Here is a 20,052-nt window from a genome sequence, read left to right on the forward strand (position 1 = left end):
ATCTTCTCCAGATCTTTAGCACGTATGAAGTCGTTCCTTTATTTTCGACTCGGGGAGAATTTCGGAAGGGGGAGGGGAAGAGTGAAAATGGGTTACTTCCTGTTTCACAGAATGCCTTATCAATGTGCAACATTGCCAAGTTTACCCATTCCTTGGTAAAATGGGTAAAATGAAACAAGTAAATGCATAATGTCGCTTGCTAGAATGTTTCTCTTGTAGCGTTTATTGCCACTTGTTCAAAGTCAGTCATAAATTCTTGCACCCAAAATTGAAAGCAACAATATTCAGGTTTTTTCCTTGATCTACTGAAGCATGGATGTGTACAATGACTGTCTTTTGCTTTGCAATAAGCAGAAGAGGATGGATAAAATATCCTGAATAATTTCCGTGCAATATATATAACTATGAAAATAGACGTGGACAAATTTTAAATGTTCCATCCATTACTATATTTTCGTTCCTTTCACTTTACAGAAATTTCCTTTTACTTTACGGTGTGCTGATATATCAGCTAGGTCGGCTTTGTCAATTATGAAATAATTTGTTTGTTACTTAAAATTTGTATATGTGATTACAATATTACGACGGAATTAATATCTCAACATGTAATGCAAATATTGGCGTACTTCTGGTGCAGTACATGCTTTCCATAAACGTATGTAAAAAATAAAATGTATCATTCTGCGAAATAGGAACACACGCATTAGAGTATTTTTCTGTTCTTCGAAACATGGCAACGCTGAGCTTTGAACCCCTTTCTGCGAAACAGGGACACGCGGTGGAAATGTATGGGGAAAATACATGCAAGAGTCTCGCGGTTTCTAAGAACGCCTTGCCTGTATATAACCCTCGTTACACGTTGGGCGTGCGGAGTTACACAACAGCAGAGGATAACTATATAAGTATCCGGGCAAAGGACTCCCCTTTTTCTCTTATCTAGGTTCTGAATTAAGGTTGGTTTAAAGAGACAAGTTTTGCCGATAGATGTCACTACAGTCTTCGTATCTCTCTCATGTATTTTTACCTTTCACGAAAATTCACGAATTCTCTTACAAATTTCAACCTAGAGACTTCAAATTTTTAGCGAAGGAATTTCATAACCTATCGAAGGCAACAATCCGTGCCGATTTGTTATTTAGAATTTTCTTCATTGTTGAAATTGCTTGATTGTTGAAATGGATATCGAAACCTTGAACAATATAACTGTTTCAACAATGAAGAAAATTCGAAATTAAAAAGCGGATTGTTGCCTTCAATAGGTTATGAAACCTTCTCTAAAAAAATTGAAGTATCTAGGTTGAAATTTGTAAGAGAAATGAATTTTCGTGAAAGGTAAAAAAAAATACATGAGAGAGATACGAAGATTGTAGTGACATCTATCGGCAAAGCTTGTCCCTTTACACCAACTTTAAGACAAGATAACGACGGAAGCTTACAGCTAGTGGTACATAAAATTATATATAAATTAATTGGACAAGTATGCAGCTGAACGAGGGAAAGTGGATAAACAGAAGGGGCGGAGCCTTATTAAAAGCTGATCTCCGGAAAGTATTTAAGAGGTAACCAACTCCAAAGTAGCCAGGACGAATGGAAGTCTGATGAAGACATAGCTAGTGTGCTGAAATTGTTACGTGATAGTGTTTTATATACTTTTTATTACATAGCCTTGTTCAGTGTGTTGTGTTTAGTTGGGCAATATACAAACAACGCCTGAATGTAATAGGAATAGATATATCTTCGATATAGTTTTAGTGCCACGAAAATTCGTTTTTCCCCGACTTTCTCGAAAGTTACGCATGAGAATTTGCATTCACGTAAGTTTGTTGAGCTGAATGACATCTGCTGATTGGTATCTGTTGGTGCCTGTTCTCTTGATATGTTTCCTATCTTTCTTCGCTAATTAAGTTGTAGAATTATTACTGTATTTACTTGTGCCAAACACGCTATTTTAAAATATCAATTTAATTCCAAAAACAATGGTGTATTATTCACTGATTTCCAATAGTTATATTGAAACAAATTACGCCATTCATTAAGCCATTGCATACAACACATCCATATATATATAGACAAACGGAAAACGTATATTAACACCCCGTGTTTGATCAGAAATCATCTCAAACTTAGACCAGTTTTGGACCAGCTTTTATGATAAACAACTCCACAACACAATTTCTTATATCTAAATTGTTCAGCGCGTTATACAGGGTTTTCATTTATTATGTAGCCAAAATTCACTGGTGAGATCCTCACACCTAAACAATAAAGAAAAAGTCCATACGAACATAGGGCGAAAAACGCGTTGTTTCAAAGATACGAGATGCCGAAATCGAGAAAATTGTAACTGAGTCTGCCTAGCTCGAATACTGTGAGAGATATCAAAGGTGGTTAAAAAATTATTAGAGGAAGTAGTTACTGTCTATCTAAATAACCATGTATCAGACTTGGGTTGTACCGGCGCACATGATTTTATAGAGGGAGCTGCGGTATAGGTTCCGCTCTTCCACCTCTCTCCCTAAAATCGTGTGCGCCGGTACAACCCAACTCTAAAACATGGTTATTTAGATAGACAGTGTACTAGTTCCTCTAATATTTCTTTAACCGCCTTTGATATCTCTGATAGTTTTCAAGCTAGGCAGCCTCACTCAAAGTAACAATTTTCTCGATTTTGGCACCTCGTATCTTTGAAACAACGCGTTTTTCGCCCTATGTTCATATGGACATTTTGTTATTGTTTAGGCTACAGTGAATTATAATAAATGAACACCCTGAATACAAGATAAATATAAATTCTGCCGTTTCCCCTATCAAAACAGTGTGCATTATTAATTCACCATGAGAGGTCAACATTTCTCGCTCGTTTTTCAGGTATTACCTCGTGTGTATTGTGCAAGTTAACTGATGATCATTTCTCTGTATGAAGGCAGAAACATGCAACCCAGGACAGTCTTAAACGCATGGTCCCGATCAGGGCCGTGCCGTTGGGAGGGCGAAAAATTCGGGAGAAAAAAAGGAAAAAAGATAGGAAAAATTGCTTGGAATATATGTATGGGGGATATACTCTCCGTATACTCTCGCCCCGGGCGCTGATTTTCCACGGCACGGCCCTGGTCCCGATAGGCACTTGCCCTAAGACCTCATCCTAATCTGTGTATCAAGTGGCTTGCCATAATTAAATACTATCACACAGTAGTTTACATAAATGATGGGCAAACCCCTTGAAAAAGTTCTATCCAACCCGCGACATGCTTCCCAATTTGACGAGTGTAAAGAAGAAAAGAACTACTTCACAAAAGTTGTATTAGAAACAGACTCAGAGATGAATATTTAACATCACTTCCAAGAATCAGTGCATTCCAGTTCAAACTAGGTTATGAGAAATTCCAATTCATTACTAGGATTTAGTGTACAACAATGTCGTGCAAGTTGTTGTTTCGAACAAATTATGATGATCTAAAGTTTTTCTTCTTTCTTTAGTCCCTCCTAAAAGCTTTGGCCACTATTGTTCTCGACTATACTAAACTATAAAATAATATTTGCTGCAGTGTCCTTGTGTTAGCTCTCCGCGCTAGCAGGGGGTCTACTCAAGTTCCAAAATGAAATTTCGTGACCTTTTCTTTACAAAACCATAAAATTTCCTAACATTCTCAAGAGCGAATTTGGGTGCAAATTAGGCCGAATTTTCATGCATGCGATAGAATAATACTTTGCTTACGATTTAGTAGCGTCTAAAGTCCATCATAAAGACATTTTTGGTGGTGAATTTTGACGTTTTATAGAACAAAATTTTCCAGTCTCTGCTTGTATTTGTACAGATAAAAAAAAAAAAAAAAAAAAAAAAAAAAAAAAAAAAAAAAAAAATCGTGACCCTAAAGCTAAATTTCTTGACTTTCATGACCGTTTTCTGATTTCGTGACTTTTTCATGACTTTCGTGACCGATAGACACCCTGGCTAGTCTAGTGACTTGTGTGTGTGTGTGTGTGTTTGAAGCTAGCGCGTGTGATTTTTTATTTTTCGACTGATACGTTACATAGCACAACGTGCGACGTAATACATGAAGAACTAGAAAGAAATGACGTAAATACGTGATTATAATAGACTTACATTGTACTCCCTTCCGTTTATGCTTCTAAAATGGGTCGTTATGCATAAGTACAGGATAAGCCTGCTAATTCGTACCAAAACTTAAGAGAAAGGATCTTGGAACACAAACATGACACTTCAAATTCCAAGTACGAAATTTGATGATGGTATTTTAAACTCCTGAAAGAAACCGGACCGGACCAGAAATTTAATATTCAAACCGAAAATTGTACTTCCAAAATTAAATGTGGATTATTATTATTATTATTATTATTATTATTAAAAAAAAATACACAAGCATATAAGAAACTTTTGTTTCGATATTTTTAAGCACCGCTTGGCTTTAAAAATGGCGTCGAAAATGTAACGAAATAAACTTTTTTTTGCATTGAACACTACTTGTTCATCTCCTTTGAGGCTAATTTTATCAAAATATTAAATGCTTTAACAACTTAATTCTGAATGTTCTATTACATGGTAACAGAACACATCCTAGAAGAAGAAGAACATGTTCTTAAAAATAAATGGATTTAAAAAAAAGAAGAAGAAACAGGTGTTGCTCCGCTTTATAGTAGCCCCGATAATATGCAGTTGCTCCTGTTGTAAATATTTCAAGGATTTTGTTTACATTTCCGGCAGTGTGTGAATTACCTACATGATCAGGAACTTTCACTCGGTTATTGCCAACACAATGGGACCACAATCCAAATTTCTGGCGTGAGCATGTCTGAAGTCGATTCATTTTTCCCAAGACAGAGTAGTTTCACGAATGATTTTATGAAAGCTCAGTTATTATTATTATTTATTTATTTATTTATTTAAATAGTGTGTAACTATTGCTAATGAAATCATCGCAGTATTAGTGTGAATTTTAATTACTGGCATAAACGTTTTGTTCTGATACAGAAGGTTGCCCATGATAAAAACTGTTGACTTTTTCTGATCTCCCCGAATGACGCCCTTAACCACTGTTATATCCCGATACACTGCTGACTACACTGGGACCTGTACTTGATAATATTATGCACGTGGAAACGACGAAAGTAGAAGTGACGACTATCTGATAAGGGTAATTTGTGGATTATCCTCCGCCCTTTATAGCCATTCGGCAATAGTGAAACTGTGCAAAGAAGACGGTTTAATCATCAGCAAGCTAGTGTGAGTCTCATCATTCAATGGTGTGCTCAACAGGTCCCTGGGTTACACAGTTGGACGAAAATTGTGAGAACCCCAATACAGTGCCGCTCTTAGCAGATCCGTGACACAGGGAAATCCCGCAAGGAAAAGAAGTCTGGCCATACGACATGATATCTGAAAAGACACCGTTTCCAGCATCGTCCGGAAGACATTACATTTGTAACCAGCATACTGGTATCCTACAACGTGGATATATGCTTCGAGAATAGAAATTAATATAATACACAAATCTCTTTCATATGCACTCACTCATTTTAAACATAAAATTATGATTTTTGTGACGGACTGTTTTTAACCAGTAGCAAATAAACATTACAATGCATATCATTCTGCGTCTAAACACAAAACTCAGTTTCTTCAAAGCTTTTTATTCAAAGCAGTTTCTTTGCCATTTATTCCATCAAAGAAAAATTCTAAATATTGTTTCGTTTTAATAATGTTTACTATTGATAAAATATCGAAATGCCGTACTTTATTTTTTTTTTTGAAGGGGGGTCATGCAAACCCCACGAGAGGCATTTATTGAAATTAGAAGTATATTTAGTGTCTATTTATGTATAAATGGGTCAAAGCCAAAGTAGACTCAAATAGAAAAATAATTCGTATCTTTATTCACTTTTCTTACTGATATGCAAATTAAGTCGTTGTATTTCTTTAGCTTGCACTAATAAAAGTCGTAGTGAGCTAACTTCGACTTAATTGGTTCTTCTGGATTTTGCAGTATTTTAAAATTGTCCATACGTAATTCTGTATAATGGTTTCACTTGTGCAACTGTTTATCTTTTTGAACTTCTGAAATGACTTTTGACAATTATATTAACAAGTATGTAAAGATCAGTACAACGCAGAGCCGTAACTTGTGGAGGGGCAGTAGTTACAGTTACGACGGTACAGTTAAGATTCAGAACAATGATTATATTACGAATGGGCGAAAGATGCTATTATATTGTATAGTCACTAACGGGTGATTCCTAAAATTTAGCACTGATGATTACCTGTTATATAATTTGCTAATATTAATTGAGTACGTTTCAGTGGTTAGCTTAGTCCATCATCTTTAACCACACGGACTTTTGTTGGAGTGAAGTAATTAAAAGAGGGTTATTGCATCGTGAATCTCATATTGGAAGCGCATCATAAAACGCTCGGAGATCGCCTTACACAACGCCACATCCAAGAGCTGTTCACAAACGCCAGAAAACTTGCAGGGGAAAATGGAAATGCGTGTGTATACCCTGGATGAGAGGTGGCTCTACCTAGATGAGACAGAGTGCGATTCATTTTTTACCGTTAAACAGAAAACGACAAGAGCAATTTGGACTTTGTGCTCCAATGCCAGGAACAGTTTTCCAAGGGATTTCTAGCAGTGGCGGGATATTGCGGTCGGGGAACACTGCTATTCGACGAAGTGCTTTCCAACACGAATATCAACGCATCTTAAACGTCATAAACCCTCTGTACAACATACACGTCCCCCCAACTATACGGTGTTCATGAGACCACACCACGCACGATCATCCTAGGCATCCTACGCAAAAAAAGGCAGAAGAGACGGAAATTCCAGTGATTCCGTTTCCGTCCACATGAAATTCCCGGACACCTTCCCAATGGACTTCCGTGAATTTGGATTTCTTAAACAGACATTTCTTCGACTCCATCTACGTATTTTGCAGAATTTTCGGATACTTTGCACAGCGGTATAGCGAGAAATTTCCTTCTTATTCTACGCAAAGTTTGCTACCGTAGAAATTACCGTGCATGGTGATCTTTCAAGTTCGTGGCTGTCACATCGAACACAATCGGTGGTGTAGGAAGATAATTTACTAGCCAAGTAAGTGGTTCAAGTGTACTATTTTTACCGTGGGTAACCTTCTGTAATTCTATACTATAACGACGGATGTCATGTGATGTGATGAGTTTGCTGTAGATGCTTTAAAAAGACACCGCTGAAGAAGGTGGGAACTCCCACTGAAAATTTCGGCAATTACCAAATCACAGGCATATTACCAAGATTTGAATATTTGTAAATCACGCGTCTGTTCAGTTCCTTAAGTTATATTTTATATTCGACTGACACTTTTAAGGAATCTTATTATGAAAATTGGTTTAATTTTGGGAGAAACTTTTTTTTTAATGAACATATATGAACCATTAGCCTTCCCGTGACAGACAAAATAGCCTCCCCTTTGACGTTTTCAACCAACTAATCAAATGTATCTGTTAGTGCGTGTCATTTGACTACAATTCTATACACCTGAAGTTGTGAAATATTTTTGTATAATGATAAAAAGAGGATGAATATGCGTACCACAGTTCCATTACTGCTTGTACTAACAGAATAATTGCTGCATAGACTATTAGGAGAATCGGAGCTTTCTTCAAGACTTTTATCTCTTTTGCATACATCACTCTTCGGCGTCACGGAGTTTGAAGCGTTGTGGTCGCTACATTTCGATGACTGAAACAGGAAAACCATACAACATTAATCATCATAACCTTATAATAAAAAATCTATCAGTTCAGTATTGAAAGAAATACATAAAAGTTGAACTCACGAAATTTACATAACTGAGAAACAGATTATGATAGTCAGATAAGGTAATGACAGTGAAACTAAAGAGTGTAAACCTGTCCTCAAGTGCTCTTTTTTTCTTGTGGTATGCAACACCTGCACCTTTTTTTTTTTCTGAATACCTTCACCTTTTTTTTATTAACATGAGCCACACACATCCTCTATTATACACGATGGAAGGAACTATTTGAACAAACTTCGAGAGCTGATTCCCGACAGCGAAACAAGCAAAAAAAAAGTCATGTGGAACTTTGGTCAGTGAGGGATAGTTTCGGCGATATAAGGTGCCGAAAGCGTGGGAAAATGAACTTCAGAGGGCTGTATTTCAAAAACAACGTAACGTAGAGAGTGCGGTTTAAAACATTACACTCGTAGTCATACCTGCTCGATTGAAAAATGTGTTTCAAACCTCCACAAGATGTCTGCGAGAGATTCCCCAATGGAACATAGGGATTACTTGCCAGGTTATAGGGAATCCCTAAATTAATTTGTGGAATCCCTCGCATACATCTTGCTTAAGTTTGAAACATACATTTTTTCAATCGAGCAGGTATGACTTCGAGTGTCATGTTCTAAACCGCATTCTCTACGTTGCGTTGTTTTTGAATTACAGCCCTCTGAAGTTCATTTTCCCATGCTTTCGGCACCTTATATCGCCGAAACTATCCCTCACTGACCAAAGTTCCACAGGACTTTTTGGCTGGTTTCGCTGTCGGGAATCAGCTCCCGAAGGTTGTTCAAATAGTTTCTTACCACCCTGTATATAATGGAAAGTATCTACGGCTCATATTACATCGAAGCTCTTAGTTCATATTAGTGTATCACATCTTTCACTCTTAAGCTGTAGATCTGTCTCATACACCGTCGGTAAATCATAAGAATACTTACAAAGAGAAGAGGAGAAAAAGAAAAAGAAAGGAAAGGAAATGAGAAAGAGCAAGAGAAAGATAGAAAAAAGAAAATAAGCAAGAGGGAGAAAAAGATAAATCGAAATATACGAGAGTATAAAAGAGGTAAAGAGAAAAAAAGATAGTATGTGAATGTATGAGAGAGAGAATGTAAAAAAGATACACAGAAAGAACGAATACAAAGAAAAGAGCAAAAGAAAGAACCAGTGAAAGAGGGAGTAAGAAAAAGAGAAAACAAGAAAAAGCAAGCGAAAGAGAAAAATTAAGAAAGAGTGAGAAAGAAAAAAGAGAGGAGCGAAATAGACAGAAAGAAAAGAGTAAGACAGAGAGAAACACAAGAGAAGGAAAGAGAGGGGGCAAAATAGAGAAAGAAATTAGTAAGACAGACAGAGAGAGAGAGAGAGAGAGAGAGAGAGAGAGAGAGAGAGAGAGAGAGAGAGAGAGCAAAGTAGAGAAAGAAACAAAGAACACAGAGAGGTGAAGTAGAGAAAGAAACGAGAGGAGAGAGAGGGAGCAAAGTAGAGAAAGAAACGAGTAAAACAGAGAGGAACTAGAGAAAGAAACGAGCAGGAGAGAGAGAGAGGGAGCAAAGTGAGCAAAGTAGAGAAAGAAACGAGTAAGAGAGAGAGGAGGGAAGTAGAGAAAGAAACGAGTAAAACAGAGAGAGAGAGAGAGAGAGAAAAGTAGAGAAAGAAACGACTAAGACAGAAAGAGAGAGAGGGGTCAAAGTAGAGAAAGAAACGAGTAAGGTAGAAAGACAAAAGAAAGAAGAAAAGAGAGAAATCACCTTTCCAGAATACTGAGTTCCCTACCTGAAAATTAAATAGAAGATCTAGAGGTGTCAAGGACCCTTCATTTCCTTCACTTGCGCCGGAACTTTGGATCTGTTGAAGAAGCAATGTTGTAAGCGTCCTGTTTTGATGCTCCAGTTCATGAATGCGATGCTGCAAGTTAGCGATCTCCTCACGAAGACCCTAGAAAAGTAAATACATGAACTTTTATTATCATCTTACTTGTAGTAGAAAGCAAAATGCTGATTCTCACTAATAATAGTATATAATTCTCATTGATGGTATAGATATACGTTCATTATTGATATATATAATGCTGATTTAAAAACAATACAACATGTATGTTTACGCGTACGCTACCGTGCACAATAGATGTAAAATTGAACAAGATAACTGAACACGAGTCTTGAATGGTGTTGAAAGATATACATTATGAGTATATTATATATATGGGGTGTAACTTAATTAATATAACAAACGTGGGAGGTGATTCCTGACACCGAGATAAGCAAAATACTCGTATGAATATATAGCATATTGGCAGAGCTAGCGAGGGCCGAAAGCGTGGGAATAGTAAGTTCGAAGCGGTAGATATTGACGTAGAGAGAGAGAGAGATACAAATGTACGTTCGTCGAGCATTTACTAGTACTAGCAAATTTCAAAGTTTTAGAATATGTAAACAATCAATACAATATTCAGGAATTTTAAACAAATAATTTTGAAGATGTTTGAGATTATGATAATGAAAAAGTAGTAAATGCAAAATCTTGAAACGAGATAATTTAAAAGGCAATTTTAAGAGGTTTCTGTAGAGCTTTACAAGGAACTTGGAAATTTCGTGGAGCTTCAAGAACACAAAATTCTCAACTTCCAAGCATGTTGAAAACTAAATAATTTTCCAAATTTTCTATGCCCTTGAACAGAAAGAAATTTGTTTCAAGCTTTTCAACTTCCAGAAAGTCCCAGATCCAGGTTCAGTTTAATCTTCAAATATTATCTCATGGAACCACATTCGGTAGTGTTGCTATATATAGTGCAGAGAGAAGACAGAACATACACTATTTTGTACTGTTTCAGCACTGGCAAGAAGCCCGTACTACTACCAACAAATAGAAATTGGACAAAGTGCTGAGATCCACAGAAATATAACAATAACATGGAGCAGAAACAATTATTTCAAACGAATTATGAGAATAAATCGGAAAATAATTTCCAAGAAAGCAAATCGACCACAAAAACTATATTTACTGCTTCATGATAACAAAATTTAGTTCTTGGCAGACACCCTTTCACTTAATGGAATTCCGGAGTGGCGTTTTAGGGAGAGAGAGAGAGAGAAAGCGAAATATAAAACAAAAGAGAAAAACTCCAGAAACATTACTCTTCAAAAAAGAAAAAAGAAAAAATGAAAATTAGAAAAGAAAATGAAAATAAGAAAAAAATCTGCTGATATAAAGGAACTTGTTGACTGTATTTTCACACACAGCACTGCCAGATTTTTCATTTGTTGGCTTTTTAAGTCTACATTTTCGCATGAATGGCATTTTTCGTTTTAAGATAGGTAACATTTAAGCCTATGTACTGTAAAACGAATTAAGATAGCCACCTTGGCTAATATGACTATCATATTTATGGAATGATGTATGTTTTAATTGCCGCTAATTTCATTACACACTAGCAGAATGCCCGTTTCTCGCACGGAGAGAATACTTTCATTTTCGACATAAAGGACATCAAAAAAACTGTCACCAACCAACTTAGGGACCTCAAAAACTATGAATTCGACACTAATATTAGTAATTTTCGATCATTTTTATACATCTCCCAGCTCTCCCTTCCGTAAGTTGCACCATCGGTCGGGTTCAAGAGTTATTAAGTTGCATAGTAACTTTCGCTTTATATATATATTCCTATTTAACATTTTTTACCCATTCATATTTCTTTTCCGTTTTAAATTCATTTCGAACTGTTTTAAGCTGAAGATGGAAACCGGGTTTTCAGAAAATGCTACTTAAAAGGAATACTTTGGAAAGTATATAACTATAAATATTTTTCGCTTTATTTTGACTTGTAGAATAGTACTCTGTAGTCCATGGGCGCCATTTTTGAAACACCCGATATATATTAGAAAATTTCAATCGAGGACGATAAAGAGACATAATTTATATAGCAATAAAACATTTTAGTCATGTTCGTACCGAGAGTTGGGAGGGTGGAGGTTATTGGGGGTTAGAACCATAGAGAAAGTTTGCAAGTAGTAATACTTTTTGATGATGCATATCAGGTCATTTAGTTCTTTGTGTGTATGTGTGTGTGTGTGTGCGCGCTAGATCGAGAAAAGATTGGAATCCACGTGTATACTACAGTAAAAGCTATCTTAACGGATGCCTCTAGAATATGATTTTTTTTTTTGACTCGACAAAAACACATGTATATTACAAAATATGGCAAAAGCATGTATACTATAAAATCCGGCAAAATACACGTGTATTATAAAATACCGTGAAAGCTCTCTCAACGGACACATGCAGAATACGGACTTTTTCTGACTCGGCAAAAATACAAGTATATAACACACACGTATATTATAAAATACAGTGACACTCTTAACAGACACCTCCAGGATACGGACATTTTTTTGACTCGACAGAAACACATGTATATTATAAAATATGGCAAAACATTTGTATATTATAAAATACGGCAAAACACATGTATATTATAAAATACGGCTAAACACATGTATATTATTAAAAAAAAAAAAAAAAGTCAAAGCTCTCTTAACGGACACCTCCAGAATACAGATACCTTTTTTACTCAGCGAAAACACATGTGTATTTTGCGGACACGGACAGTCTTTTCCCCTTGACGTTTTAGTAAACTCTTTACAACGGACAGGATCTGTTCTCAGTTCATATGTATAGCACACAAAACTGACAAAAGTACTTTTTGGAACTTAACATTAAGTTTGTGATACAATATAGTAGATAGCAAATCTCTTCTTCTCAAGATGTCTTTGTCACAAAATGCAATGTCTTGGTGAAACAGTTACAAGCTACTGTTTTCTAGTGGAAATCCTAGAAAACTTGCAACGAGTACAAAATAATCGTGCATAGTGAGTCGTATGGACAAGAATTTTATTTAAACGCTTATTCCCTTCTCTTACACTTTACCTTTCTTTCCCTTGAGAAAATTATCCCATATGCAAACAGAGGAATTTCTCCCCTTATCCTTCAATAATTAGAACGCTGAGTGCAGTATGTTGATATTAGCCAAACATTTACACTTATAAGTAATGTATTTAGACTAATACTGCATATAATGACAATATTAATTGTGAGTAATCTAAATTAGCGCAACATCTTTCTAACGGACAAATAATCATGTCCCATCAGTGTCCATCATTGGATTTTCACTTACAAGCGCAAATATCTTGAAGATTACAGTGTGAATTTTCACAGTACAGAAAAGTTTTCACAGCAGAAAAGAATTTTCACAGTATAGAATAATTTTCACAGTACAGAAAAATTTTCACAGTATACAAGAATTTTCACAGTATAGCAGAATTTTCACAGCCTCAAGATATTTGCGTTTCCTAATAGTATGTTAGTATATAAACACTGTTTACAGTCTCAATGTGACAACTATTTAGTACATCTGCACAATTTAGAAAAGTTTTGAGTAATATCAAGGGAAGTTTTAAAGTGGCTATGTGAAAGCTCAAATTTTCAAGACTGCAATTTTGTTACTGCTATTATCGAGATATTTGTATATATATTTTTTCTTACAAGAAGAAACGTTTATGTTTTTACATTTCTATACCACAATGATAAATGCCGTGTGATATGATGAATTTGCTGTGGATACTTTAAGACAACGTCACTGAAGAAAATTAGAATTTCCATCGAAAGTTTGGCAATTACTAAGTAGCGAACGTATCCTAAGGTTCGTCCAGTGAATGTTTGTAATCGTGCATCAGTTTAATTCCTTAAGTTGTTCAGAGAAACAGGTGTTTTAAAATTTATTTTTCTCCTACCCATATTCTCCATGAACAAGGCTCTAGGAAAGAGCGGAAAATCTTCCCAGCGCGAGGAAATCTTCAGGAATCAGAATTTACAGTAAGATTATACGCACACATACTATTACCAGTTCTTCTTCTTCTTCTTCTTCATCATCATCATCATCATCATCATCATCATCATCATCATCATCATCATCATCATCATCATCATCATCATCATCATCATCATCATCATCATCATCATCATCATCATCATCATCATCATCATCATCATCATCATCATCATCATCATCATCATCATCATCATCATCATCATCATCATCATCATCATCATCATCATCATCATCATCATCATCATCATCATCATCATCATCATCATCATCATCATCATCATCATCATCATCATCATCATCATCATCATCATCATCATCATCATCATCATCATCATCATCATCATCATCATCATCATCATCATCATCATCATCATCATCATCATCATCATCATCATCATCATCATCAATCACCATCATCATCATCATCGGTATTCTGCCTTTATTGGCAGGTCACTTGCCGCAGCTGAGAAGCCTATTACCAGTTAATAAACACAAATACAGAAATATTTTAATACAGAAAAAACAAAAAACAAAATGTAGGTAATTACCTTTTGAGTGAGGAGTGCTCTCACAACCTGATTGGCCACGTCGTCCAGACAGTGCTCGTATTGTCGTCGCTGAGCTTCACTCTCCTGAATCAAAGCTGCATTTTCTGACTCAAGATTCTGGAGTCGGTCTAACAATGCGCCCTGCACTTCACCAGCACCCTATGAACATTATATATCAATAAGGAGCATACATAATAATATTTACACGAGAAATTATATAGACAAATTACATTATTGCAAATTAGAAAATACGCAAATGAAACAGTTGCTATCAGTAGAAGGTTAATTTTGAAGTAAGCTTTTTAAGGCTGTTAAATACCTGCGTCATCAGTATTTTTATCACATTGATTTTATATATGGCAGTATTTGTTACATTTCCAAACTATGCTATACATGAGTGTCTTATAGAAAGAAATGAAATCTTTTAAGTTTTAAGTATCCCCACGGTTATGCCGATTAGGCTAAAGGAGACGGTGATAATGAGAAATGAATGAAATGGTAGAATGAAGAAAGTGGAAGGAAACGGGAGAACCGCGAGAAAACCTACGCACACAGTGTTTGTCCACCACAAAGTACACTTGGCGCGAACTGGGATCGAACCAAGAACCTCATGCACTACAGGTGAACGCTCTACCACTGAGCCACCGCGATCCCTTATGGAACGAGTATCACAGCAATAACTACAAACAGCATATCTAACGATAGTTCCGACATGTTCTCAATTTGAAAAGCGAGACTCAAACAAATGTGGGAAGAAATGATAGAAAAAATTCAGAAAAGAAGATGAATAGGGATGAACGAAGCCGGAAAAAAATAGCCAAAGATATCCCCAAATGTAGCTCTATGTTAAACCCCTACAATGATGATAGAAGAGAACGAATTAAGTAAATAAGTAATATAAAAGCAAGAATTTTAATAGTTCTTGGAAGACAGAACAATTAAGGCGTTAGGAGTAGTAAGAGTGAACTCAATAAATGGCCATTATCTACAATCTCAGTTGTTCTGAGTAATAATACCTAGATGATTTATGGTAGAGAGTTCTCGTGTCTACACATCATCTTTTCCTTTAAAAAATATAGTTAAAAAATAAATTTACTATTACTTCGATCGCTCAGAGTGCATTAGTAGGAGATTTTTAGGAATCTTTGCTGAGTTCATCCTTACTACTCGGAATTCCTCAACTGTTTTATTACTATTCAGAAACAATACAAAAAACGAATTTAAACTATTAAAAAATACACAGTGTGCCTACTAAATTTCAAGACTGGCAACAAACACTATAAGATAACTTCTGGAGCCACCAAGTGGTTATTCTGTGTAGCTTTTAGTACCGAGTGCGCTGTACATTGTGTTAAGAACTCATAAATTTGTTCTGAATTTTCTGAGTTACAGTGATTTTAGTGAACTTATGTTTTCTTTCGGGTCTAGGTCAAAACCCCCACAGCCAAAACCCCCACACTCAAGAAATGTCGAAACACCCACACAAACGGTCATAACCCACACACAAATGGACAAATCTCCCAAACGCACGAACGGTCAAAACCCCCACACTCAAGAAATGTCAAAACGCCCACACGATCGGTCATAACCCCCACACAAATGGACAAATCTCCCAAACGCACGAACGGTCAAAACCCCCACACTCAAGAAATGTCAAAACGCCCACACAATCGGTCATAACCCCCACACAAATGGACAAAACAGCCACACATAGAAACGGTCATAATCCCCACATAAATGGACAAAACTCCCACAAAATCGGACAAATCCCCCACACTCTGAAATGATCGTCATTTCACTTCTTTGTTGTGGCTCTTTATGACGCCCAAGAAGAATAGTTGCAACATCAGTTTAAGTGGAATAAAAATGTTATTAAAAAGTACAAGGGCAATACATGAGTATGGGGGTTTTGTCAATTTGTGTGGCAGTTGTGACTATTTCTGCATGTGGGAGTTTTGTCCATTTGTGTGGGGGTTTTGTCCATTTATGTGGGGATTGTGACCGTTGCTATGTGTGGCTGTTTTGTCCATTTGTGTGGGAGTTTTGACCGTTGGAGGTTATGACCGACTACCAGTGTGGGGGTTTTGGCTGTGGGGGTTATGACCGTTCGTGTATTTGGGAGATCTGTCCATTTGTGTGAGGGTTATGACCGATCGTGTGGGCGTTTTGACATTTCTTGAGTGTGGGGGTTTTGGCTGTGGGGGTTTTGACCGTTCGTGCGTTTGGGAGATTTGTCCATTTGTGTGGGGGTTATGACCGATCGTGTGGGCGTTTTGACATTTCTTGAGTGTGGGGGTTTTGGCTGTGGGGGTTTTGACCGGTTCCCTTTCTTTCTTCGTCATGGATAGTAAAGTGGAACAGAGAGTAGCCATCAAATCTTGTGTAAAATTTGGCAAAACAGCCACGGAGACCATGGACATGATTCAAACTGTTTACAACAATGATGCTCTTTCTCGAGCGATCATTTTTGTGTAGCATCGTCCTTTTCGAGGGAGTCGGGAAGCGGTCACGGACGATCTTATACCGGGCCGTCCGTTAATCGTTCGAACTGACGAAAATGTTGAAAACGTGTGGGAGAAGCTGTCTGAAAGCCGTTGTTAGTCCCTGAGGATCATTGCAGAGGATTTGAAGATTGGTAAGGATACTGTTTGAAAGATCGTGGAACAAGATCTGCTGAAGAGGAAGATTTGTTCCAGATTTGTGCCCCACAGTCTGACAGCAGCAAAACGAAGACTTGAGTGTCGTCCTGTTAGGAGTGGGTCCAACTGGCCAACAATGACCCAGAATGGTTTAAGAAAATCATAACTGGTGATGTCAGGAGTGGGTCCAACTGGCCAACAATGACCCAGAATGGTTTAAGAAAATCATAATTGGTGATGTCAGGAGTGGGTCCAACTGGCCAACAATGACCCAGAATGGTTTAAGAAAATCATAACTGGTGATGTCAGGAGTGGGTCCAACTGGCCGACAATGACCCAGAATGGTTTAAGAAAATCATAAGTGGTGATGTCAGGAGTGGGTCCAACTGGCCAACAATGACCCAGAATGGTTTAAGAAAATCATAATTGGTGATGTCAGGAGTGGGTCCAACTGGCCAACAATGACCCAGAATGGTTTAAGAAAATCATAACTGGTGATGTCAGGAGTGGGTCCAACTGGCCAACAATGACCCAGAATGGTTTAAGAAAATCATAACTGGTTATGTCAGGAGTGGGTCCAACTGGCCAACAATGACCCAGAATGGTTTAAGAAAATCATAATTGGTGATGTCAGGAGTGGGTCCAACTGGCCAACAATGAGCCAGAATGGTTTAAGAAAATCATAACTGGTGATGTCAGGAGTGGGTCCAACTGGCCGACAATGACCCAGAATGGTTTAAGAAAATCATAAGTGGTGATGTCAGGAGTGGGTCCAACTGGCCAACAATGACCCAGAATGGTTTAAGAAAATCATAAGTGGTGATGTCAGGAGTGGGTCCAACTGGCCAACAATGACCCAGAATGGTTTAAGAAAATCATAACTGGTGATGTCAGGAGTGGGTCCAACTGGCCAACAATGACCCAGAATGGTTTAAGAAAATCATAACTGGTGATGTCAGGAGTGGGTCCAACTGGCCAACAATGACCCAGAATGGTTTAAGAAAATCATAACTGGTGATGTCAGGAGTGGGTCCAACTGGCCGACAATGACCCAGAATGGTTTAAGAAAATCATAATTGGTGATGTCAGGAGTGGGTCCAACTGGCCAACAATGACCCAGAATGGTTTAAGAAAATCATAATTGGTGATGTCAGGAGTGGGTCCAACTGGCCAACAATGACCCAGAATGGTTTAAGAAAATCATAACTGGTGATGTCAGGAGTGGGTCCAACTGGCCAACAATGACCCAGAATGGTTTAAGAAAATCATAATTGGTGATGTCAGGAGTGGGTCCAACTGGCCAACAATGACCCAGAATGGTTTAAGAAAATCATAACTGGTGATGTCAGGAGTGGGTCCAACTGGCCAACAATGACCCAGAATGGTTTAAGAAAATCATAATTGGTGATGTCAGGAGTGGGTCCAACTGGCCAACAATGACCCAGAATGGTTTAAGAAAATCATAACTGGTGATGTCAGGAGTGGGTCCAACTGGCCAACAATGACCCAGAATGGTTTAAGAAAATCATAATTGGTGATGTCAGGAGTGGGTCCAACTGGCCGACAATGACCCAGAATGGTTTAAGAAAATCATAAGTGGTGATGTCAGGAGTGGGTCCAACTGGCCAACAATGACCCAGAATGGTTTAAGAAAATCATAAGTGGTGATGTCAGGAGTGGGTCCAACTGGCCAACAATGACCCAGAATGGTTTAAGAAAATCATAACTAGTGATGTCAGGAGTGGGTCCAACTGGCCAACAATGACCCAGAATGGTTTAAGAAAATCATAACTGGTGATATATCAGTCTTCCATGTCCATTTTGACTCAATTTCGGACATCCAAAGGGCTGTGATGAAGAAACTCAAGACTGTCGAGCAAGAGGATTTCCCGAAAGGAATCTAGAAACTGTACAGCCGTGAAATTGCTTCTATACAACAAGGAGGTTCATATATTGACGATTAGCAACCAATCAAGGTAATTCACTTCTGCATTATTTTGTGATAATGCCAATCTTAAAATTTACAAGTCACACTGTGTAAAAAGTATGCTTAAAGAAAGAAATAAAAATCTTACGGCTGCTTCCAAGGCTCGTAGTTGCTTTCTTAAAGCTTCATTTTCCTGACCAAGTTTAGTGATGGTATTCTGGTACTGATGGACTCGAGTCTGAAAAGAAAGAAAAAAAATAATTAGGACTTTAGTATTCACAAAACTGAGTAAAGATTTCTACAAGCGAACGCGAACGTGAAATAATTATGATTAAGCTTGTGAATTCTCGTCACTATAAACACTGAAAGTAATACACAAAGGTAATCAATTCTCGCTGGATGTTATTGGATACAAGCGCATTCTGGCGCCACGGAAAAAAAAAAGAGAGAGAGAGAGATTCGTAGTTATAACTCAAACATATTCAAAATATCTATCGAGACACTGTAATCAATATCAAGTTAGTTGTGATTAATATAGGTGCGAAACATCAAACATAATAGAATTGAAGTATTAGTAAATTTCTCCCCCAAATCACTTGGTAGTAATTCTGACTCATTTGGTAGTGATTACGGTTGGTAATTTATAAATGTGATGAGTATAAATGCAATGTGTATGTATGGCATAAAAACTACAGTGCATAAAACATGAACCAACTTCAGCGAAATGGCCACTAAAAAGCACGAATGCTATCTAACCGAGACAGGGCAGGAGCGTAGCAGGGAGACCCTAGTGGAAGCGAGAAGGTGCGTCTGGAGAAAGCAGGCGCGTCAACGATGGTGAGTATACTCATAAATGAAGTAATTTAAACGGCTCATTATAAGTCACAGTACTAACTCCGGAGCCGTCGATGGATTTGGGGGAGGTACTAAATGTCATCAATAGAATTGTCTCAAACTTCTGACTTTTGCCCATCTGCAACATAGATTATCTACAGTAGCATGCATTCTACAATCCTAGTCTCTTGAACTGAATTTCACTCTGTGTTAATACGGTAAGAATACTTTTCATGAAGTAATAATAATAATAATGGTTTTTCATTAGCTTTATTCTTCTTACCACCACTTCTGATAATAATTCTTTGTCAGTAGAGATGAACGTGACGCCAATGGATATTTTAATCCCAACGTGATACTCATGATAAAAAAAAAAGTCCCAAAATTCATGCAAGAAATAATTTTGATAGAAAACCA

The 20,052-nt window shown here is 37.2% G+C and overlaps 1 protein-coding gene across 4 annotated transcripts in view; it reads right to left on the reverse strand.

Annotated features, from left to right (window-relative positions):
* Positions 1–20,052, reverse strand: part of LOC145675969 (uncharacterized) — a 617,917-nt gene that overhangs the window by 27,332 nt on the left and 570,533 nt on the right. For 3 of the 4 annotated variants that reach the window (XM_081746793.1, XM_081746792.1, XM_081746795.1), the window contains 4 exons: positions 18,950–19,039; positions 14,236–14,394; positions 9,574–9,735; positions 7,590–7,739 (listed from right to left, as the gene is read on the reverse strand). In XM_081746793.1, coding sequence (XP_081602919.1) covers positions 7,590–7,739; positions 9,574–9,735; positions 14,236–14,394; positions 18,950–19,039 — 561 coding nt within the window. The remainder of the gene's footprint in view (positions 1–7,589; positions 7,740–9,573; positions 9,736–14,235; positions 14,395–18,949; positions 19,040–20,052) is intronic. The other variant, XM_081746794.1, reaches the window with a different exon arrangement.

The sequence above is a fragment of the Thermobia domestica genome, chromosome 18 (assembly GCF_964235325.1).
Source record: "Thermobia domestica chromosome 18, izTheDome1.hap1.1, whole genome shotgun sequence".
Classification (NCBI taxonomy): Eukaryota; Metazoa; Arthropoda; class Insecta; order Zygentoma; family Lepismatidae; genus Thermobia; species Thermobia domestica.